Source organism: Panthera onca, chromosome A3 (assembly GCF_046562875.1).
Source record: "Panthera onca isolate mPanOnc1 chromosome A3, mPanOnc1 haplotype 2, whole genome shotgun sequence".
Classification (NCBI taxonomy): domain Eukaryota; kingdom Metazoa; phylum Chordata; class Mammalia; order Carnivora; family Felidae; genus Panthera; species Panthera onca.
Window position 1 is genome coordinate 26,035,990 of NC_138341.1, and position 25,737 is coordinate 26,061,726.

The 25,737-nt window shown below is 36.4% G+C and overlaps 1 protein-coding gene across 5 annotated transcripts in view; it reads right to left on the minus strand.

Annotated features, from left to right (window-relative positions):
- Positions 1-25,737, minus strand: part of MEMO1 (mediator of cell motility 1) — a 128,641-nt gene that overhangs the window by 40,685 nt on the left and 62,219 nt on the right. For 4 of the 5 annotated variants that reach the window (XR_013554779.1, XM_060645220.3, XM_060645225.3 and 1 more), the window contains 3 exons: positions 12,539-12,607; positions 5,268-5,380; positions 3,217-3,328 (listed from right to left, as the gene is read on the minus strand). Coding sequence is in view for 4 of the 5 variants with exons in the window: in XM_060645220.3 (XP_060501203.1) it covers positions 3,217-3,328; positions 5,268-5,380; positions 12,539-12,607 (294 nt within the window). In the remaining variant the exon portion in view is untranslated. The remainder of the gene's footprint in view (positions 1-3,216; positions 3,329-5,267; positions 5,381-12,538; positions 12,608-25,737) is intronic. The other variant, XM_060645241.3, reaches the window with a different exon arrangement.

Sequence of the window (25,737 nt, forward strand, 5' to 3'; positions counted from 1 at the left end):
TACAGGACCCTAACTTGGGATCCAAAGTAGAGAGAGTCCTGTCACTGAAAGAACTGTGGATGCAATTTTTGTCTAATGGAATGCACTTATAAACTGATAAATAGAAAACCCACAGTATTTAATGGAGTTCTATCCGTTTGGACTAAAACAAACACTGTTCCAAATGAAAAGAGAGAGGCCTTTAGGTTTTCAAACTGTCACATACATGAAGCCGACTGAAATGGCTACTTGGGTGTAAACAAGGCCCATTTCTTACGGAGAAATAAAAATGAGTTAGTGAGTAGAGCCAAGAGCCCAAAGGAGCAAGCTAAGAGCTGAGAAAAATAAGGAATTATGAAGCTGCAACCAGAAGCCAGAAACAAGCCATAATCAAAGAACATTCTCTGTTCCCTGATCAGATTCCAGAAATGCTTTGGGTCAGAGGCTGCCATTCTTTCACTCTCCACTAGGAGGCTCTATTGTGATTAAGTGTTCCTGTCTCAAAATTGTATACTGAGTGTATGGCAGGGTGGGAATGGAGTAAAACTTGTCTTCTTAGTTCACAGGTACCCAAATCAAGAGGAGCTGTACCCAGAAAGCCTCATCCACATCTTAACTTCATGCAGATCATAAGGCAACAGACTTTGAACCTGAGGGTATAAATGAATGAGATTTCTGGGCATCTTAAGAGGGCTGAATACTGCATGTTGGATAAACACTGAATTGCCCACCAGAAGAACTGTGGTAATCCATCTGCAAAGATGGCTGCCAACAATTCTTCCTATTCCTGTATACACGTGCTACTTTTCTCATCAAGAAAAGTATTGATCATCTATTTCTAATCCTGAAACCAATATTATACTATATGTTAACTAACTAGAATTAAAAAAAAAAAAAAAAAAAAAAAAGAGGCGGAATCTATTTATTTCTCCTTCCTTTAAATCTTGGCTGACATTGTGTTCTGCTTTAAAAAAGAGACTGTGATAAAAATAATGCCATGTAGTTTCAGACCCAGCCCTTAACAGGCTGAGAAACTTTTGTTTTTGTTCTCTTGCTACCAAAATCACCATGTAAACAAATCCAGGCTATCCTTCTAGACAGAAGCCAAGAAGAGAGAAAAGCCCTGGTTGATGAATGAACCAGCTACCTAGAGAACAAATGAGGTCAACTAACAACTAAAAACCAGCACTAAGGCCATCTTGGATCCTCTAACCCCATTCAGGTTACCTCAGTCAACTCTTCATGGACCAGAGCAAGGTGTCCCCTGCCTAAATTCTTGACCTAAAAATTATGAGCAATAAAATAGTTGTGATTTTCAGCCTCTAAGTTTTGGAGCAATATCTTGTGCAGTAACGCATAACTAATATACACAGTGAGTGCACCAAAGGCTATAAAGGAAAAGCACTAGGTACCTTCTAGGTACTAGTCAGTATCAGAGATGCAAATGTAATCTGGGAGAGAGGGAAGGTCTCTTGAGAAGTGATATATTTAATAGTGGTTATTTAACACCATTTAATAGAAGGGGAATTATTAAAAAGAATTTTTGTTGATTTTAAGTTTCTATTTTCCTAAACTTTCAATATTACACATTTTACTTTTGAAATAACAACAAAAAATGTTATTTTGTTAAAACTTCCTTAAGGATATTGTTGGCTTTAATTGTACTGGTTCTAGTGTGTTGAAATTTACCAGGTCTAAAATATATTTTTTCATAACAAAATATGCAAACATTTCAGGAAATAATAAAAGTTTTCTCTTATTCTATGTAACTGAAGAATGGAGTGTTCTGATTATACTAGCATTCTGAGAAATAAACAGCATACATTGGTTTAACAATTTCTGAAGAATTAGAATGTAGTAAAACACAATTAACCTAAAATTATATTCTTTATAATTTATTATCACACTGATTTTTGGAAACTTCTTCAGGTATACACAATTCATCATAGTTATCACTGTGTATAGATGTGGATAACATAAGACTGAGAGAAGTTAAATAATACTTTGATAACAGAATTAAGAGTGGAAATGATCCAAAAAGACTGCCATAATAGACTAAAACCAACAAGAAAAAATTAAACAGTAGTAACTGAGGGTTGAAAGGAAACCCCAAAAGTACAAGAGAGAAAATAATTCAATTTAACTGTATGAAAAAGACTTGGGTTTTAGCTGACCACAAGTGTATTAGCCAATAGTATGTAAGCCATATCAGCATGAATAATGTTAATGTGATCTCGGGTTACATTGATCATTTAATCAAAAAAACATTTACTGAAAACCTATATATATATATACACCCTGTATTTTACTAAGAGAATATAGGGACAAGATCCAGAAGGAATAATCTCACCATATTTAGAACTAGTGAAACTATGTACGGAATATTAAATCCATATACAGGAAACAGTTGAAAAATTAGAGAAATGTGACCTACAAAAGGAAGACTTTCTAATTTGAATACTGCCCTAAAAGAAGAAAGAAAGCTCTTTAAAAAATTTTTCTTTTTACAAAATACATTAATGACTATGTAATGGGCATTGCACTACACACTGGGATACAAGTGAAGAATAAAATAGATACTGTCCTTGTCCTCATTCTACTTAGTAGTTTTGTGTACATCCTATCACTGGAAGACCTTTAGGAGTCCCAAATAATAATCTGTCACACATATTTTAAAAGATATTCATGTACTTTGCATAAGACTGAAATAAATGACCTTCTATGTAATTTCCAAATCTAAAATTGTGTGATTACTTACTTACAGCATAAAAGAATGTAACTGTTATTCTGAGATAAATGTCTAATGAATAAAATAACAGGCAGATCAATACACACACACACACACACACACACACACAGGTTTTTAAAATATTATCACCCAATAAAACAACCGTTATCAATTCATATGGTCAGCCTTTATAGGCAAACTAGTCAAAACCAACTTCAATCCACAAAAGGAAAATCTATCGCAAATTTTTATATCATTTCAAAGAACAAAAAAACTTTTTTAGGACTTTTTATTTTTAAGTAATCTCTACACCCAGTGTGGGGCTCAGACTCACAACTCCAAGATCAAGAGGCACATGCTCTACCAACTGAGCCAGCCAGGCGCCCATCAAACAACAAAAAAAATTTTTTATATCTCCTTATCCTAAATATTATTTTACCCAGTGAAAATAATTCCAAAGAAATTAATATTTATGATTTCTCTGGGATTTCTTATATTAATCAGTATACCTTTCCATGGCTTTAGCTGTATAAGGCAAATGCATTTCAATACTGTGTTCGTCTTCATCTGTCTGCAGAGACATGCGTTCAAACATTCCTGTCTTCCATAGTTCTCCGTAAACTAAAGAGATTTCAAAATATAGTAAAACAAATATATTAATGTATATCCTTATTCTGTGAGACTCCACTCAGTAACAAAAAACTACACGCTTTGGCAAGAGACAGAAGTACCACATAATAATTTCCCTCATTTTTATCTTAAAAAAAGAAGAAAAAAGTAGCTTTTTACATACCAGACAAAGCAATAACACATGTAATGACTACTTAGCACTTTCATATATTACACAGTTATATTAAAATAGTAATTCAAAATTTTCATCAGTTCTTTTCATTACATCTAAAATTACCTCTGGGTCTAAGCTTTTCCTTGACTTTAATCAGCACATGACAACAAGAACATAGTTGATTAGAACTCCTAGTAAAATATGGCAAAGCCACTGATCTACCTACTTGTGAGGTTAATAATACAGTTTTTATGTTTTGTTTTCTTTTGTAATAAAATCTATGGGATTATTATTTCCCACCTCAGATGCCTGCCACACTGGGAACAGAAAATTCCTATGAAGCATGCTATATTCCTCAAAATTAAAAATTAGGCCTCTGGGGCAGCCCAGAACATAAATTCACCAGAGTACCATGCCATAAATAATCTTAAAATGATCTAGTAATTCAGACCCTTCTGATAAATCAAACTTAAAACTGGATATTGTATCAAAAAAAAGATGAAATTTAATATGTAAAATGAGTAAGAATAGTTTTATCATAGAAGAGAACCAACATTTTTATAAATGGGTTTACCAATATCAGAGAAAGATACAAATGATGGTATAACTCTTTTTTTTTTTTTTTGCAAAACTATACCTTATTAAAAATCATCCATTCCCTCATTAGGATGCTATCTAAAACCAAAATTTTCTGAATGCCCCAAGGTATTAAAAATAAAGTGTGTCTCCTAAGAGCATCACAGAGAGTAATAAGGCTAGTTATACTCCAGCTTCATTAGTAAAAATTATTCTAACAACAAATTACTAATACTCCATGGTAATGAAAACCCCAAACTATGAAAAATTAGGCCTAAAAATAGGAAAACGAGGTGATTATCTATTTTGCAAATGGCTTCTTTCATTCTACAGAAGAATGTGTTCCAAAATTTCTAGAAACAATAAGCACACAACATACTTAAAATGTAATTTGATGCCCTGGAAGAATACACAGCAAGTTCATGAAGATGGTCTTTGGGAAAGTAAACGGAATTCAGATAAGGGAAAAATTCTGAGTCAATTGTGGATGGTAGGTACAAGAATATTTGTTACACTATTCTCTGTACTGTTCTGTATTTTTAAAATTAGGCTCCCACCTCCTCCAAAAATACTATTATAAAGTCAAAGGTTTTAATTTATACATTCAATGGATAAAGTGAGATACAACTAAATAAAGATGTGATTTCTAAAACCCTATGGAAAAAATATATCAAAGTAACAGGCATGTTTTAAAAATAAAATACACTTGAGATTTATTTCAGCTTTTGTTTCAGAGTTTCACAAGTACCATCTTATTTCTTTTCCCCAATAAAGATTATTTGAGAGGAAATAAAGGCATTATCACCATAATCTATTTACAATGAGGCAAGTAATAACACAGAGGCAGACTAACATGTTCAGGATCTTTCATCAAGTTACGGTGCATACTAACTTCTTGTCTCGTGGTATAGTGAGTACATGGTACTTCCCTCAATACAGATGTAACCACTAACAGTCTGGAGACTAGTGGACCTGACAGAGATTTTTGTGGCTGGCAAAAAAAGTCTAGTCATCTTTTAGGCATACAGAAGATATCCTTTCTTTGTTGTTGCTGTTTGCAGATAAGTTGCAATCAATTTTATCTTTAAAACTGAGAGAATACTTACAATATTCACATTTTCAATTTTTTAAATTAACTTACAATTCTCATTTTAAAAACTCTTTAGCTGTTTAAAAGCTATAAGATTTCTATATACTTACTCTTTTGGTCAATACGAAGGTCATACAGAGGTGTCCTATATATATCCACACTGGAAAGTGCACATCGAGAGAGGGGCACATGATGAGAAGGCCCAAGGATGAAAATTCTCCGGCTAGGAGATACACAACAAAAAGCACAGAACAATTGCACTTCTACACAAACCTTATTAAACGAAAGGGAAAAAAACAAGTAATTTTTAAAAATCACATGTGGTACCATTTTCCTTCTTGACTGACTTCATTACCTACTGTTATGAGCTAAATTATGCACCCCTAAAATTTATGGTGAAGTTCCATCCCAGTACCTCAGAACATAACCATATTAGGAGCTAAGGTATTTAACACATCATTAAGTTAAAATGAGGCTGTTCGTGTAAAGACTGAATCCAGTGACTGGTATCCTTATAAGAAGGGGAAGAGATGCCAGGGGTGCACATGCACAGAGAGGCAACCATGTGAAGAGGCATCAAGAAGACAGCCATCTGAGGCCAACGAGACAGGCTTCAGGAGAAACCAACTCTACCAGCACCTTCATCTTAGACTTCCAGCCTCCGAACTGTGAGAAAATAAATTTCTGTTGTTTTCAGCCACCTACTTCATGGTATTTTATTACGGCATCCCTAGCAAACTAATATGCCCACTAATGATTTGCTTCTCAGTTAATTAAATTAAATTCCTTATCTTTGTCTTTTTGTTGGAAGGCCTTTAAAGGAACCATTTCCAACACCTAGGCATACTAGTTATTGATTTACTGATCTACAGTAAAGCAACTGATATGCTTAAAATCATTTCTGTATTCACAATGCCTAAGATACAGAAGGTTGTCAGTAGCTATCTTAACTGAATTTAAACATTTCAGCTATTAAATAAAATCTTAAAATTCTAACACATTCTAACCTTGCCTCCGAAGATCTGCCACAATTTTAATAGAAATACATAATAGCATAATTTATAAAAGTCCATACAAAATATCACTACAAAGAACCATTCTGATAAAGCTATTTCCACATTTCTACCATAGCAGAGAAAAAAGGAATCTTGTTGAGAAAAATTCTGTATAATAAGCTTTCTCTGTTCCCATTCAAGTAGAAGTCATTCTCAAAAACAAAGAAATTTGATTATGTGTTATTTGCACTATAGCTAAAGAAAAGAACTGGGTTAAACTATAGCTTAAATCTTTATAATCCCTTTATCTTGACATCAAGAGTAAAATTAACTTCCCCTCATTTTACCTCAAACATCCCTACAATCTAAATTCTAAAACTATCCATTTTCTCTGTTTTCCCAGAGTCATATGAACGAAACTTCCCCCCACCACACATACACACAAACTTTTAGACTCGAAAAACCAAACCTATGAGAAAGAAGGGGTTATATGATAAGCTATGTACCTAGAAAAAATTAATTACTACTCATTGCTCAATTAATGGACAAAGACTGAGACATGACCTAGTTTTTTCATATCAAAAATTTGCAAGTAGGGGCACCTGGGTGGCTCAGATGGTTAAGCATCTGACTTTGGCTCAGGTCATGATCTGGCAGTTCATGAGTTAGACCCCCACATGGGGCTGTGTGCTGACAACTCAGAGCCTGAAGCCTGCTTCAGATTCTTTGTCTCCCTCTCTCTCTGCCCCTCCCCCACTCATTCATTTTTTCTCTCTCTCTCTCTTTCTCTCTCTTAAAAATAAAACATCAAAAAAAAAAAAAAACTTAAAAAAAAAGAATAGAAAAAAACTTGCAAGTCAAGGAATGTACTTAGGCAATATACTTATTTTCATAAAATTCAATTACAGCTAAGACAACCTATTGTCTGCTATATGTTACATGCTATGGCTGCGGGAGGGGACGGTAAGAAAGCTGTGGATAAGGAAACAGCAATTCTCAGTTTAGAGTCCCAAAACTTCCTCAAGATGTCATATACAGAAAACCATAAGACCTGAACCACAGGCCATTTCTAGTTAAAATCATAATCTCCTTTCCTCCTCCTCTTCTTACACTACTAATACTCACTTCTTGTCATCACCTCTATGAGCAAATCAACAACCATTTACACACACATACACACACACACCAAAGATCAAATCAAATTACAATCCTAAATGAACAAAAGAGCTACCAGTATGTCCTCTTATCTTAACAGTACATAAATATCACCACAATTTTTAAAATTAAAGTCTAATGTGGGAAACAGACAATGGTAACTCTGAGTGCTCAGGTGACTTGCCTAAGGATGGCTATTACATGAACCAAGAATCAAGTATGAAAAAGAAGGCATTTTTATGACTGAGGAATGCACTTCTATGAAAAGACAGAAGAATAGAATATTTAAAATCAGAACACTTCTAGGAAATCCATCATATATAATTAAAATATGAGATGACTTTTAAAACACCAATTTAAACTCAAGATATAGATACATTTCTAGGTAAGTGCAGCAAGGTTCTAACAGTGACCAAAATAGGAGCACTACTCCAGAAATAAACATCAGAGGTCAGCATGTAAAGTCTAATTGCCTCCTCTGGTACCTATTTATTTACCTTGTTCACCTTTTTTGTCAGACCCAACCTGGATGAAATGGTAACACCTACAGGGAAGAATTCCCACTCATCTGAATTCGCCAGTTGTGTACCCAACAGACTCCTTCTAGTTTGGCAGAAACTCACTCATATGCAACACAGAAAAAAAGTTTAGGTCACATCAATATAAAACCCTTATAAGTGATGAACCCCAAAATTAAAAAAGGCTACATGACAATGAAAAGAAGGAAAAAAAAGTGCATAATCTCAAAATGGGTCTCTTCGTTGGCTACATGCCAACCAAATTAATAATGTAAATAAAAAACACTATTTTCTTTCTTTTTGCTAGATTGCTAGATCCATAAACACCAAGGCCACAGGAATATTTTGAAGACAAATAATACAGGCATTGGAAGCAACGTCACTTTCCCTTCCTTCAATTAATTTCAAAATTCTTGCAATTAAACACACTCTTGGTTTCAGCTCAGGTCATGATCTCATGGTTCATGTTATTGAGCCCTGCATCAGGCTCTGCACTGACAGTGAGGGTCCTTCTTGGGATTCTCTCTCTCTTTATCTCTCTCTGCCCCTCCCCTGCTTGCACTCTCTCCCTTTCAAAATAAATAAATAAAACTTAAAAAGAAAGAAAGGAATGTAGTTCATGTATAATACCTCCAGAGAATTCACATTTGTGGAATTACTTACTACAAGAATTATAGTCTATGCATCAAATATGTAAGTTACCTTAGTATCTGCCCTTATAAATATTCAACAATTTAATCTAAATAATGGAATACAAGTAATTCTCTAAAGATGTTTCCTGGCAAGTGGAGATATTTTAACTGAAGAACTAAATGACATGTGGCCACAAAGAAGATTCCTTTGGCTCTCTTTTCCTAACTGAAAGGCTTTCTGAAAGATATAAATCAAAATCAAATTACTATCTAAGTACATCCTGAATTCCAGGTTTTTAATTAAAGTTTTAGTAATAGGAAAAGACTCAGCAATGATAATTATGGGAAAGAACTTACTTAAATGCATCATTTTTTAAATTCCTTTACTCCTTTTGAAACATAAGTCAGATCCTATCACTCCCTTGCTGAAAAAGTCTTTGGGCACCTGTGTGGCTCAGTCAGTTAAGTGTCCGACTTCAGCTCAGGTCATGATCTCACAGTCCGTGAGTTCAAGCCCTGCATCAGGCTCTGCGTGACAGCTGAGAGCCTAGAGCCTGCTTCAGATTCTGTGTCTCCCTCTCTCTCTGCCCCTGCCCTGCTCGCTCGCTCTCTCTCTCTCTCTCTCTCCCTCCCTCCCTCCCTCTCTCTCTGCCCTTCCCCCACTTGTTCTCTCTCTCTCAAAAATAAATAAATGCTAAAAAAATTTTTTAAAGTCTTTCAGGGATTTTTCATATAATTGGAGGATAAGATCTAAAATCCTTAAAATGGGTTCTAAAGTCTCAGTGAACTAGCCCCGTCTTGCATTACTTTCCCCACCCCCACCCCTTGATCACAATAGTCTATGATACTGGTCTTGCGGTTCTTTGATGACTGGAACAACTCCATCTAGGCGAAAGCCTTCACACATGCTACTGTTCCTTCTGCTTGGCTTCAAAATCATTTCCTTCCCCAAAATCAAATGCCTTTCCCAACACCTTTCCCATAATCTAAATCCAATCATCCTGGTATCACAGCATTTCTTGAATTGTGGACTGTAGATTCCTCAAGACCCTTCCAAGAAGTCCACAAAATCAATACCGTTTTAGTAATAATGAGGAACCTACCTTTCCCACTATGTTGCCATCTGCATTTATGGTACAAAAATGCGGCTGGGTAAATTAAACCATTGGCACATCAGAACTGTGATCAAGATAATGGAATCAGAACGCACTACTAGTCATACATCCGTTATCTCCACCCACACCAAGGCTTTTTGCTTGTTTTTTTAAGGCCAGTATCACTTACTTCCAATAAATCTTGAACTCTGAGTAAAATTTTATAAAAATATTTTGTATGACAAATGTTTAAATTTGTAGTGATTGAAATGCATAAAGCACTTTCGATATATATAGAATTATGTCTCAGGGAAAACATTTGTGTGATTTTTGAGTGTAATCCAAACCTAGACCTTTTTTTCATGGAACACAATTTTTACTTCAAAAAATGACTGTAGACAAATTATGGCTATTCCAATTTAGGTACTTAGCAGAAATTTCCTAGAAAATGAACAAAATTGGCCTGCCACTTCAAAGAAAACATTACCCAAGATATACCTGAAGTTTTCCAGTGAAAATTAGACTTCTGCAAAACTTCTACGACTATGAAATTAACAGCTTCCCAATAATTAAAGATATTTCTGATGAAATTTGTGGTAATATCAACAAATGTGTTTTTTTGGCACTTTCTAATGAAATGTCAACATTCAAAAGATTGGCATAACTCAATTAACAAATATCTTCTAGGGGTGCCTGGGTGATTCAGTCCGTTAAGCAACCGAATTCGGCTTGTCAGGACCTCACAGTTTGTGACTTCAAGCCCCATGTTGGGCTCTGGGCTGACAGCTCAGAGCCTGAAGCCTGCTTCGGATTCTGTGTCCCTCTCTCTCTTCCCCTCCCCCATTCGCATTCCCTCCCTATCTGTCTCTCTCTCTCTCTCTTTCTTTCTCAAAAATAAACATTAAAAAAAAACAAATATCATCTAAATGTTCTATGTAAGATGTTAATGAAATGATGCAAAGGTAAAAGATGCATTCAAAGTACAAGATAGTACAAAAGATGACCGTAGTTGACATGTAGAGAATGAATTAGTATGGAAGGTAAGAATGGAAGCTAGTGGTATAGAATTTAATCTCTCTTGGACTGTTATTTCTTCTCTATACTTTTCATAGTTCCCAGAAGAATGTTCTTTCTCTATTTTCTCAAAGAACTTTGAAACACTGCCAATCTCAAGGACAGCCACCTTCAAGAGAATACAGCTATGACTGTGAATTGTTTTTAATATTAGGACCTTTAGATTTATTCAAAATTCAATTATTATATACTAATTACAAAAATAGGCTGATCACATCATCATGCATCATTTGCCTCTCTTTACTCACTCTATCATCATCATCTTAGTCCTTGGCTTTCTTCCTTTTTCTCTTTTTCCTCCCATTCTCACTTTCTATCCACTTATTTAATACATGCTTTCTGCTTCTACCAATATAGATTCTATATCTCTCTACATAACATTATCGAATAGAAAAAGGTTTGGGAGGGGCGCTTGGGTAGCTCAGTTGGTTAAGCGTCCAACATTGGCTCAGGTCTCCAACGTCGGCTCAGGTCGTGATCTCACAGTTCCTGAGTTAGAGCCCCACTTCAGGCTCTGTGCTCATAGCTCAGAGCCTGGAGCCTACTTCAAATTCTTGTCTCCCTCTCTGTGCCCCACCCCCACTCATGCTCTGTCTCTCTCTGTCTTAAAAGTAAATAAAAAACATTAAATAAATAAATATATATATATATATATGTATATATATAAAAGAAAGAAAGAAAGAAAGAAAGAAAGAAAGAAAGAAAGAAAGAAAAAGGTTTGGGAAAGGCTATCATATAAACTACGTTTGATTATCACTGAAATACAGACCCAGGATCAAATGAAGGAAGCTTCTGAAAGTCTTTCCAATCTATTTTTGCTCTTACATATGAAATACATTAGTTAAAATTGTACATTAAATAGGTATTAAATACTTGCTAAAACACTCCTCAAAACATAAGTGAAGGCTAACCAAAACTTCATCAATTTGGCAACATTATTTTATTTATTATGAAAAACTTACTAAAAATAATTTCCAACAAAGGTATGATACAATGAGCAGAGCACACTACATAAGAACAAAAAAGAGCATCTCTTTTGAACAAATTGCTCAAAGGCAAAGGAGTAGGCTGTGGGGTGAGGCTTCCTTTTTAAACTCATGGCTGCTGTGAGTTACTTCCTTGGAATGATTACACTCCACCTCCACTAGCACAACTCGAACCTAGCAATCAACATTTGACACAGGGAAGATAACTGACTTTACCTATGTGTAGAGTGTCTGTATAACTAGCATACAGACTGGAGCCTGATACTAGTTCACATTTGTGAATTAACTATTTAAATAAAATGCTGGTCAGCAAATTAAGTAATTTGGGTGACTATTTCTAGCAGAAGCTTTTCAAACTTCACAAATTTCTTATTTTAGAGAATAGTGTATCACTTTATAAGTCTCAATTTGTCAGAAAAAAATTTTAAAGCTAATTTCAGAGCTCCCACCAAATTACTAAGAGCTAACATGCTTCAAACGCCACATTAAGTTCACTATCAGATTCTAAAATAATTCAGCTACTTCATCTTGTCAATGAAATATTATTTTCTTTCATTAACCATAAGTACAATAAAGAATTTTTAATTACAAAATGATTAACACAGAACAAAGTGCTCTGCATTCTTCTTAAAGATGTTCATCTCCTGGGTTTTGAAAGAAAACTTTAAAAACCAAAATATTTAACCTTCTAACAGTTCCACAACTAAACATTTACCAACAAAAGGAAAAGTCAAGACTAAATGTTCAGAAATGAAAAACAATACAAAAGCTTCTCATAATCTATAGAAGGTATTAAATAAAAAGTCAAATTCCTAATGAAATCGAGTATATGACAATAAGCACGCAAAAGCAAATTACTTCATGACAGAGCAGTTATGATATAATTCCCAACCTTCTCCCATTTAAACAAAACCATGTATTACTTACGTAATGGATGGATCCACTTGTTTGTAAGCATGAGCAGCACAAGACCCACAGTATGTATATCCTGCGTGGCTAAAAAACAAAATATTATTAAATTTAATCATCAGATTCAAAATCAAGATGTTCTGAAACAAAAAAAACTTTTGAAAGAAATAAAACTATGGTAAACATAACAGAGGTGAGTGTAAAAATAAAAGCAATATAGCTAATGATGCAAACTCTAGAAGACAACAGAAAACACATAATTGCTTTATGTTCCAATTTTAAATTTTAAAAAGTCTTTTGTAACATTTTTGGTCTACAGGACAATTAAATTTAGATATTCAAGGCTTACTTGAAGTTGCTAATGTAATACTAATAGAATTTATACATTCCTCTTCAATACCATTAGCAGACTATTACATAATAGTAAGACCAAGAGCAAGTTAAATCTAAATAAATCAAATATCCTATAATAATAACTCATCTTTTTTAAATTTCTTTTTATTTTTTAAACTTTTTTCTCAAATTTTTATGAAATTCTAGTAATTAACATATAGTGTAATATTGGTTTCAGGAGTACAATTCAGTGATTCATCACTTACATACAACACCCAGTGCTCATCACAAGTGCCCTCCTTAACAACCATCACCCATTTACCCCAGCCCCCACCCACCACCCCTCCAGCAACCTGTTATTCTCTATAGTTAAGAGTCTCCTTGGGAATGCAAGCTGGTGCAGCCACTCTGGAAAACAGTATGGAGGTTCCTCAAAAAACTAAAAATAGAACCACCCTACGACCCAGCAATTGCACTACTAGGCATTTATCCAAGGGATACAGGTGTGCTGTTTCAAAGGGACACGTGCACCCCCATGTTTAGAGCAGCACTATCAACTATAGCCAAAGTATGGAAAGAGCCCAAATGTCTATTGATGGATGAATGGATAAAGAAGATGTGGTATATATATACAATGGAGCATTACTTGGCAATCAAAAAGAAGGAAATCCTGCCATTTGCAACTACATGGATGGAACTGGAGGGTATTATGCTAAGTGAAATTAGTCAGAGAAAGACAAAAATCCTATGACTTCACTCATAGGAGGACTTTAAGAGACAAAACAGATGAACATAAGGGAAGGGAAACAAAAATCATATAAAAACAGGGAGGGGGACAAAACAGAAGAGACTCATAAATATGGAGAACAAACTGAGGGTTATTGGAGGGGTGGTGGGAGAGGGGATGGGCTAAATGGGTAAGAGGCACTAAGGAATCTACTCCTGAAATCATTGTTGCACTATATGCTAACTAATTTGGGTGTGAATCTTAAAAATAAAAAGTAAAATTAAAAAAAAAAAAGTCTCCTAAAAAAAAAAAAAGAGTCTCCTATGGTTTCTTATATCATAACATACAGGGATATATTAATTTCAGGTATATAAGATATGATTCAACAATTCTATTCATTTCTCTGTGTTCATCAAGAAGTATATACTCTTAATCCTTTTTACCTATTTCACCCATCAACCTCACAGACCTCCCCTCTGGCCACTACTAGTTTGTTCTCTGTATTTAATAGGTTGGTTTTTTGTTTGTCTCTTTATTCCTTTGTTCGTTTTATTTTTTAAATTTTACATTGGAGGGGCGCCTGGGTGGCTCAGTCGGTTAAGCGTCCGACTTCAGCTCAGGTCACGATCTCGCAGTCCGTGAGTTCGAGCCCCGCGTCGGGCTCTGGGTTTATGGCTCAGAGCCTGGAGCCTGCTTCCGATTCTGTGTCTCCCTCTCTCTCTGGCCCTCCCCCATTCATGCTCTGTCTCTCTCTGTCTCAAAAATAAATAAACGTTAAAAAAAAAATTTTTTTTTTAAATAAAAAAATAAATTTTACATTGGAGTGAAATACTGTATTTGTCTTTCTCTGACTTACTTCACTTGATACCCTCTAAATCAATCTATGCTGTTGCAAATGGCAAGCTCTCATTCTTTTTTATGGCTGAGTAATATTCCTCTGTGTGTGTGTGTGTGTGTGTGTGTGTGTATCTCACATCTTCTTTATCCATTCATCTATTGATGGACTGAATTCTTATGTCCATAGCTAAGCAATGGCTGCAACTGACAAGTGTGGAACAATGAAAACACATGCCTGACATGAATGACTTCTCTGCTGATTAGATAAGTTTTCAAATATTAGGAAGAATATTTCCTTCCATACTTTCATACACTTTTTTTTTAAATGTTTATTTTTGAGAGAGAGGGAGAGAGAGTAGGGGAGGGGCAAAGAGAGAGGGAAATAAAGAATCTCAAGCAGGCTCTGCAGTGTCTGCGCAGAGCCCAATTCAGGGCTCAAACTCCAACCAAGAGATTGTGACCCTGACACAAAGAACAGACACTCAGATCAATGGAACAGAACAGAAACCCCAGAAATGGACCCACAAATGTGTGGTCAACTAATCTTTGACAAAGCAGGAAAGAATATCCAATGGAATCAAGAAAGTCTCTTCAGCAAGTGGTGCTGGGAAAACTGGACAGCAACACTCAGAAAAATGAACCTGGACTACCTTTATACACCATACACAAAAATAAACTCAATGTGGATGAAAGACCCCAATGTAAGACAGGAAGCCATCAACATCCTCAAGGAGAAAGCAGGCAAAAACCTCTTTGATCTTGGCCACAGCAACTTTTTACTCAACATGTCTCCAGAGGCAAGGGAAACAAAAGCAAAAATGAACTATTGGGACCTCATCAAAATAAAAAGCTTCTGCACAGTGAAGGAAACAATCAGCAAAACTCAAAGGCAACTGACAGAATGGGAGAAGACACTTGCAAACGACATATCAGATAAAGGGTTAGTATCCAAAATCTATAAAGAACTTATCAAACTCAACACCCAAAAAACAAATAATCCAGTGAAGAAATGGGCAAAAGACATGAATACACACTACTCAAAGGAAGACATCCAGATGGCCAACTAACACATGAAAAAATGCTCCACATCACTCATCATCAGGGAAATACAAATCAAAACCACAATGAGATATCACCTTACACCTGTCAGAATGGCTAACATTAACAACTCAGTCAACAAGAGATGTTGGCGAGGATGCGGAGAAAGAGGATCTCTTTTGCATTGTTGGTGGCAATGCAAGCTGGTGAAGCCACTCTGGAAAACAGTATGGAGATTCCTCAGAAAAATTAAAAATAGAGCTACCCTATGATCCAGCAATTGCACTACTAGGTATTTATACAAGGGATACAGGTGTGCTGTTTCGAAGAGACACATCCATAGCCAAAGTACGGAAAGGCCCAAATGTCCATTGATGGATGAATGGATCCATCACTGTATATAGAATCTAGTGAATATACCAGGATGGCAAATAAGCACACAAAAGAATGCTCAACATCATTCAGTCACTATGGAAAGGCAAATTAAAACTACAAAAAGCTACCACTAAACAGCCAGTAGAATAACTGAAACCAAAAAACGTGACCATATCAAGTATGTTAAGGATGCAGAAGTGAAATTCGAGCTATACTCAAAATGTAAAGTGGAAATGTATACTGGAAATGTAAAATGTTACAACCACTTTCGAAAACAGTTTGGCAATTCCTTAAAAAGTTAAATATACTCCTACCATATGACCCAGCTTTCCACTCCTAAGAAAAATGAAAGTATTATTACCACAAAGATTTGTGCACAAATGCTCATCCCAGCTTTATTTGCAACAGTAAAAAACTGGAAACCTAATTCCTCAAAAGATGAATGGATAAACAAATGGAAGTATAGAGGTGCCTGGGTGGCTCAGTCGGTTAAGCGTCCAACTTTGGCTCAGGTCATGATCTCGCGGTTTTTGAGTCTGAGCCCCATGTTGGGCTCTGTGCTGACAGTTCAGAGCCTGGAGCCTGCTTCAGATTCTGTGTCTCCTTCTCTTTCTGCCCCTACCCTGCTCTCATTCTCTCTCTCTCAAAAATAAATAAACATTAAAAACAAAAACAAAAACACAAAAAAAATGGAGATATAGTCATATAATGGAAAACTCTCCAGCAACAGAAAGGAACTATTGATACACCCAGAAATAATTATACTTAAAAAGATGATTAAAAAAAAAAAAATAGAGAACTCAACAAAGAGTTCATACTGTATCATTACACTAAAAAATAAAAACTAACCTGTAGCAACAAAGAATAAGTCAATGGATGTGACTGGAAAGGAGAGGCAGAGAGGTACAGAAGGGATGAATCACAAAAGGGCACAAGGAAACTTGAGGATGATGAATATGTTCATTATCCTCACTGTGATGGTTTCATAGGTGTATACATATTTCAAATGTATCCAATTGTACACTTTAAAGATATGCAGCTGCAGGTTAACCTACCACAATAGAGCTGTTTTAAACAGGGTCATCATCTGATCTAGCTTAAGATATGAATAGAGAAAAAGAGATTCACATAAGTCAATCACAGCAATATAGGATAGTAGTGTGCTTAATCAGGAGTTAAGTAATATGGTACCTACACTAAGCACACTGAAATCACTGAAGGTTTTATTGGTCGGGTTAATGGTAGTCACTCTATCCGTATACTTCTGGCAAGAGAGCCTATCAAGTTGCTTTAGTATAGCAATATTCTCCACAACCCGGTTCTAATCTTAGCCAGAAGAAATATAAGTTGTTCTACGGCTCAGCACATTCAGTTTTGCTGATCTTGATATTCTAGCCTAACCAGGGGCTCAGTTGTTTCCAATTCGGTCCCCAATCCTCCAGTGCCAAACACCCCAGTACAAACTACTTCAGATTCCTGACAGCTGTTCCTGATCTTAACATTACTGGCTCCCCCTTGTCAATTCAGAAATATGTTATCTTCCCTAGTCAGGTGGACCTTAAAAACCATTTGATCCACCAGCATCTGTCCTGGTCTGTCTCAAACCAGAATAATATCTCAAATTTTCAATACTGCATTGCTCTCAGTTGTCACTCATATCCTATCCCTCCACGTCCCAACCCTTATTCTTTAAATTGATACATCTTAGATCAGCTTTTCAGACTTTAATTCCTATTTGCCATTCTTCAATTTAAAGGCCCTGACCTTCATTCCATACTCCAATTTCTCAGTCTGTCTTTCCAGTGTGAATCTCTCCCAGTTTCATCAATCCTGTTCCTACTCAACCACAGTTCTTAAAAGCCAGAAAGTTGTCTTAGAAACGTGGGATTCTTGAAGTACAGATACGATAGAAATAATAGTAAGAGTAGAGAAGTAAAGGCACAAAGGAAGAGCATCAAAGTTGAAGGAAGAACATGCGCAAATGCCCCAAGTGTATGACATAGGTGAGAAAATAGGAGACTGGCCTGAGTGGAACAAGAAGTAGTTTGAAGGCACAGACAGACAAAGGAGTCTGGGCTTGATAAAACAAGTTACTGAAAAACTGCTGTACACTCTGGAGCAGTGCAGTGACAATACGAAACTGTTACTAGTCTAGAACTGAAAAATATAAGATCAGAGACAGGAAGTGTTAAATGACTCTCTCTCAAAAATTTGGCCTGTGGTAGTAATGTCATGGTCTAGAAAGGTCTCAATGCCAGTGGGAAATGAGATATGAATGACCTACACTGTAAAAAGAAAAAGTGACATAGCTTAGTAACCAAGGAGGTATCGGGGAATGAGGAAGAGGAGAAGGAAGAGAGAAACTAAGATAATGATAATAACTAACATTTACTCAAAGCTTACTATGTGTCACTCATCCACATAAGGCAAGACAGCAATTCACTGAATCCTCACACCAACCCTATGAGGTAGGAATTACTATTTTTCTTTTACAGATGAAGAAATTAAAGCAGAAAGGTTAAGATAGTTACTCTAAGTCACACAAATAGTAAGTGGCCACATCAGGACTTAAAAGGTAGGCAGTAGAGCTCCAGAACCCATTCTTAACCACCGTAAGAGAACTTTACATATTTTAAGGAAGAAGGGAATGTTTTCATGGTGTAGGAAAATCAACGACCCTAAAAACTGGAAGAATACCATATATCCTATAAGACTGTAGGGAAGGTGGGTGGTTTTGAAAACATGATTAACTGACGTAAGTATGCTTTATAGAACTCAGACTTCATAATTTCAGATTTTCAAGTTGAGGGCTTAAAAGTCTGCTAGAAGACAAAACAGTTGTAAAAAGAGAGGAAGAATCTTATTAACTTGAATAGAGAATACACTGCGGAGTGTTTAAAAAAAATCATTAAGTGTACCATCCCCCTTAACCCATATCCTGAGAAACTCTACTTCATAAAAGGACCAAGATCATAGCCAAAGAAAAGAATTTCTAGTACTTTCCTTTATCCTGGCCCAGACACATGGTAAGTAAGAGAGCCATGGTAACAATCATCAAATCTCATTAATGATCCTCTACTCCTACACCCTTCTCTTGCTAATAGAATCCATGATTACACATACATGTGGAAGCAAGGTTTCATTAAGGGATCATTCACAATAAAAGAGGCTTCACTAAGAGAACAGCTAAGGTGCTTTTCATTTGTGCCTATAGAAGAGCAATGAAAATGTGAGCTCTACAGGGGTGCCTGGGTGGCTGAGTCGGTTAAGTGGCTGACTTTGGCTCAGATCATGGTCTCACATGGGTTCAAGCCCGGTGTCAGGCTCTGCACTGGCAGCCTGGAGCCTGGAACCCACTTCGGATTCTCTGTCTCCCTCCCTCTCTGCCCCTCCCCTGCTTGTGCTCTCAAAAATTAATAAACATTCAAAATTTAAAAAAAGAAAATGTGAGCTCCACAGATATTTGAATATACATCATAAAAGTATGTTCCAATCAGTCTTTCAAGGCTCTTAAAACCTTAATGCAAAGTCATCCCTGTTCGCTTTTCCAGATCACTCTGGTTCCCAATGTAACCTCATGAAGACAAACACAAATTTATACTGTAACACCTATCATTTCTCATTAGACTAAAAACATGTCTCTAAAAACTGATCCTTCTTATAACACAGGGTACTTCTGCTTCTGTCCTTGTTCCTACACACCAGTCCACCTCCTAACCTTCTAGAATTTCTGTATCCCCCACAGAGCTGCAACAAATGAGGATGCAAGGGTACTCTCCATGGTCATTCACAGTTTCGCACACAGCCAGCCTTGCAGTGTGGGTATAATTAAAATTCCTATGTGAGGAAAATTGCCAATTACTATATGACATGGACTTTCACTTATTCATTCTGAGACCTTCAAAGTTATAGGTGAATAGCATAAAGTGTGAATGCCAAGAGCCTACCACATATTCTATGAGAGGCTTTTCATCAAAGAGGATATGGAGAACAATAAAAAAACACTTGGACTCAACAAAATCAGGTTCTCATAGCCTAGTTCTATTTAATAGCAGCAAAAATACAAAATAAAAAGATTGGACTAGATGGAATGAGAAGATTGGACCAGATAAAATAATCTCCTGCAGCAATAAGAAAAGTCAATAAGATCTACTAAAGCTATGATCTAGAAAGCCAGAAACTAAATTTAAAAACACTTGGGAGCATATGGGATTAACATGAACAACTGGTTCTAAACAGTTCCCAGAAGCAGCGGCCTCACATTGCTACTCTGCATTTTACTTCGCTGCACCTCGTCTTTTATTCTTTTATTCTCATAGGCATTGCTCAAAGGTCCCCAAGATTCCTGCTTCATAAAAAAAAATTAGATGAGGGGCACCTGGGCGGCTAGATCAATTAAGTGGATTTCAGCTCAGGTCATGATCTCACAGATCATGAGTTTGAGTCCTGTTTGGGATTCTCTCTCTCTCTCTCTCCCTCTCTCTCTCTCTCCCTCTCTCTCTCTCTCTCTCTCTCTCTCTCTCTCTGGCCCTCTCCCACTTGTGCATGAATGTGCTCTTTCTCTCTCTCAAAAAGAAATAAACATCAAAAAAAAATTTTTTTTTTATTTAAATGATTATATCTCAAAAAACATCCAGGTTCAAAAGTCATTATTCAGAATATTTTATTTTTAAAAATGGAATCTTACAAGTATTAAGTAAACAATACTATGAACTAATAAAAGGTATTAAAATTATCCAAGTCAAATAAGAACAAACTGACCACAATGTTCCACATCTAGATTGTCTGACCGCTATACAGGACCTGAGATACTGCCATAAATAACCTACCACTTAAAATAAACAAGGACTAGAAATAAACAATTTATACATCTCCAGTAACTTAAACAGAACTACATGATTTATGAAGATTCATTGTCTCATGATACACTGGTGGAGCTCAACAGGTATGCCTCACAGTATGTAAACTGGTCTTCTATATAAATGTTCCTCAGCTTTTTAAAATTACTAAACTCACTTTTGTGTTAAAAGTAATACATGCACACAGTGTAAAAAAGTCAAACAATAAAAAAGGGGGCACCATGAAAAGTGAAAGTATCCTTTACTCCATACTACTCCTACTAGGTTAACTAGTCACAAATCAAACTCTAGTTTAAATACATGAAGAGTGCTTCAATATCCACAGTATCTGCTTAATCGTGTAAGTAAGCCCCCTTACTTGTGTCAGTAACCTCTCCAATTATCTGACTATACTTTTCTATCCAACATGAGGTTTATTTTTTTTTTTACATTTTTATTTATTTTTGATAGAGACAGAGCACATATGGGGGAGGGGCAGAGAGAGAAGGAGAAACAGAATCCGAAGCAGGCTCCAGGCTCCGACCTGTCTGCACAGAGCCCGATGCGGGGCTCGAACGCACAAAACCGCAAGATCATGACCTGAGCTGAAGTTGGAAGCTTAACCGACTGAGCCACCCAAGTGCTCCTCCAATATGAGGTTTCTTAAGTGATGCATAACTGTACAGCTCCATTCTAAGGGTTCCTGAGATATTCCTGCGTACTGCAAGATAAACAACAATTTTGGCATCAAGGTGTCTTGCAGTCATGGTAGGAAGGCTTTTGGAACTCCTAGTCCATGAGATCATTTCAGTATATATCTTTGAGCAACACACTGTTTCCTGCACCTCAAGATAAGTAAGGCGATCCTAAATTCAATCAAAGGATATTTTTAAATCAAATTAAATTCTTCTGAATCTTCCAACTGTGCCTGCCTATATGTCATATAGATTAAAATCACTAAGATTGATCAACAGTTGGTTTATGGGTCGATATTTATTCTTTAACAACATCATTCTATTTAATCTACATCAATATACAAATGAGCAATCTGTTAAAAGTAATCTGTTAAAACTCAGGTTCTGAGTTGGGTTTTGTTTGTTTTTAAGGCTCCCCTTACAGAATTTATGCCTATGAAGACAAAATCTAAGAAAAGCTGGCCCCAGAGAGCTAAATTTTATAAAAGTTAAATAACTTTTTTTAGGGACACCTGGCTGGCTCAGTCGGTAGAGCATGCAACTCTTAATCTCAGGGTTGTAAGTTCTAGCCCCATTTTGGGTGTAGAGAATACTTAAAAATAAACCTTAAGGAAAAAAAAGAATTTTTTTTAATAGACTTAAAAGTAGAGATCTAAAAATTTTAAGTTTTCTAATTACTAGATAAGCATGTTCTTAACAAAGATGATTTTGTGTCTCTACATAAACAACAAAATATTTGTTGCTGCTTTTCTACCTCAAAAAAAAAAAAAAAAAAAAACTACTTTGGGTGCCTGGGTGATGCAGTTAGTTAAGCATCCAACTCTTGATTTCAGCTCAGGTCATGATCTCACGGTTCATGAGATCGAGTCTCACACTGGGCTCTGCACTGGCCATGAGGAGTCTGCTTGGGATTCTCTCTCTCCTTCTCTTTGCCCCTCTCCCACTTGCACTCTTTATCTCTCTCTCTCTCTCTCTCAAAAATGAACAAATAAACTTAAAAAAAGACACTTCTGGAAAGGAAAATCATTACTTCTGGAAGCCATATAATAAGATAAACTTGAATATATTTAAAGTTTTCATATTAACAAAATGGAAATTGCATTATATATGCATAAAAATAACTACAAAGTCGCTATATAACAGAAACATCCACACCAAAGCCAAAACTATTTTCAAATATCCATTTTAAAACCTAAGGTAACCTGGGAATCTTTTCCAAATCAATATATTTGTAACTTAGACTCAAAAATTTCATTTCCCAGTCTATTGCCAATTTCAACTTAAAGCTAATAATAAAAAGGAAACAAGTCTAGCTACACTTTCATGAATAACTAGCCTCAACTTAATTGTATGTTCATTTAGCACAGCTCCCACATTTAGAACAAGTTTTAACTAGGAAGGTAGCATAAAATACTTAAATACCAGCAAAGTAATTAGAATGACAATAGAACCTATGTCTTGAGTTACTATAAAGACATGATTATTAATCCATTCTTACCCAATCGAGAATTATGCAAACTTCCCCCCCCTCATCCCTGCATCAATTTTTCTTTCTCTACTGGATCATTTCATCTGTATCATAAACACTTTAGTATCTCCCATCTTAAATAAAAATTCTCACCTGACAACATACTCCCATTCCCTCATTTCCTTGATTTATAGAAAAGCCTGTTAAAAAAAAAAAAGCAAAAAAAACTATCCTCACTCATTTCCCTCTCCAATTCTTTCTTGAACCCAGTGCGATCGTGCTTTCATCCCTACCACTCCACAGAAATCGTATGTATCAAGGCCACCAGTGATCTCCATATTGCCAAATCCAATTATCAATTCTTAGCCCTCATCTTATTTGACCTATTGGCACAGAATTTGACACTGCTGATCATTTTCTCCTCCCAGACACATTTTTCATCCTTTTTTGCCTCCTACAGACACCACTCGCCCCTGGTTTTCCTCCTTCCCCACTGGTCTTCCTTCAGTATCTCCTTTGCAAATGCTCACCTTCATCCAGATCTCTAAATGAAATTAGTTTGCCTAAGGGCTTAAGTCTTTGAACCTCTTCTCTGTATTTTACTTGCTACACAACCACAGGCTGTTTAGACTTTAAGTGTGATATATGTATCAACACAGCCTTGGCCCTTCTTCTCTGTACTCCAGATTCATATATCTAGCTGCCCATTTGAGATCTCCACTTACAGACACCTAACAGGTGTCTCAAAACATTAACATGGTCAAAATACAATCCTAGATTCTACAAAACACTTTATTTTTTTTTAATATATGAAATTTATTGTCAAATTGGTTTCCATACAACACCCAGTGCTCATCCCAAAAGATGCCCTCTTCAATGACCATCACCTCCCCTCCCCTCCCTCCCACCTCCCATCAACCCTCAGTTTGTTCTCAGTTTTTAAGAGTCTCTTATGCTTTGGCTCTCTCCCTCTCTAACCTTTTTTTTTTTTTTTTTCCTTCCCCCCCCCCCCCCCATGGACTTCTGTTAAGTTTCTCAGGATCCACATAAGAGTGAAAACATACATATGGCATCTGTCTTTCTCTGTATGGCTTATTTCACTTAGCATCACACTCTCCATTTCCGTCCACGTTGCTACAAAGGGCCATATTTGGTTCTTTCTCATTGCCATGTAGTACTCCATTGTGTATGTAAACCACAATTTCTTTATCCATTCATCAGCTGATGGGACATTTAGGCTTTTTCTACAATTTGGCTATTGTTGAGAGTGCTGCTATAAACATTGGGGTACAAGTGCCCCTATGCATCAGTACTCCTGTATCCCTTGGGTAAATTCCTAGCAGTGCTACTGCTGGGTCATAGGGTAGGTCTATTTTTAATTTTTTGAGGAACCTCCACACTGTTTTCCAGAGTGGCTGTACCAGTTTGCATGCCCACCAACAGTGCAAGAGGGTTCCCGTTTCTTCACATCCTCTCCAGCATCTATAGTCTCCTGATTTGTTCATGTTAGCCACTCTGACTGGCGTGAGGTGATATCTGAGTGTGGTTTTGATTTGTATTTCCCTGATAAGGAGCGACGTTGAACACCTTTTCATGTGCCTGTTGGCCATCCGGATGTCTTCTTTAGAGAAGTGTCTATTCATGTTTTCTGCCCATTTCTTCACTGGATTATTTGTTTTTTGGGTGTGGAGTTTGGTGAGCTCTTTATAGATTTTGGATACTAGCCCTTTGTCTGATATGTCATTTGCAAATATCTTTTCCCATTCCATTGGTTGCCTTTTAATTTTGTTGACTGTTTCCTTTGCAGTGCAGAAGCTTTTTATCTTCATGAGGTCCCAATAGTTCATTTTTGCTTTTAATTCCCTTGCCTTTGGGAATGTGTCGAGTAAGAAATTGCTGCAGCTGAGGTCAGAGAGGTCTTTTCCTGCTTTCTCCTCTAGTGTTTTGATGGTTTCCTGTCTCACATTCAGGTCCTTTATCCATTTTGAGTTTATTTTTGTGAATGGTGTAAGAAAGTGGTCTAGTTTCATTCTTCTGCATGTTGCTGTCCAGCTCTCCCAGCACCATTTGTTAAAGAGACTGTCTTTTTTCCATTGGATACTCTTTCCTGCTTTGTCAAAGATTAGTTGGTCATACTTTTGTGGGTCTAGTTCTGGGGTTTCTATTTTATTCCATTGATCTATGTGTCTGTTTTTGTGCCATCTACAAAACACTTTAAAATCTACTTCCCACCTCTACCTCTGTTTGTCCCTTACAGTATAAAATCAATTCCATGTTTGCAGTTTCACAGGCCAAAACTTAAGAGTCATCCTTGACTCTTCTTCTACTCTGCTGGTCCTACCTTCGAAATATATCTGGAAGACACTGCTTCTCGCCACATCCACCACTAGCCCCCTGTCAAAGCCACTATGTCATCTCTTTCTTGTGCTATTATAATAAGCCTCCGAAACTGGACTCCCTGTTTCCACAAAACTAAACATCCATACAATAGCAAGAGTAATCCTTTTCAAATCTAAGTCAGGTCATGTCATTTCTCAAAATTTTTCACGACTTGCCATATCACTTAGAATAAAACATAAAGTTTTCATAACAGCCTACAAAGCCTCCTTACAATGTAGCCCCTGGTGCCTGTCTCATCCACTACTGTTCCCCTTGTACATGCCACTCCAACTACACCTTCCTCCGTGCTTTTCCTCAAAATATACTAAGCATATCCTGCTCCAGAGCCTTTGTACTCACTGTTCCTCAACCGGAAAACCCTTTCCCTGGATATCTGTATAACTTCTCTCTCGCATTATTTAGGCTCAAGTGTTAGTTACCTTATTGGGGAGACCTTTTCTTACTATTCTATATAAACTAGCACCTCCATACTCATATTGTCACACTCTTGATCCTCTGATCGGCTT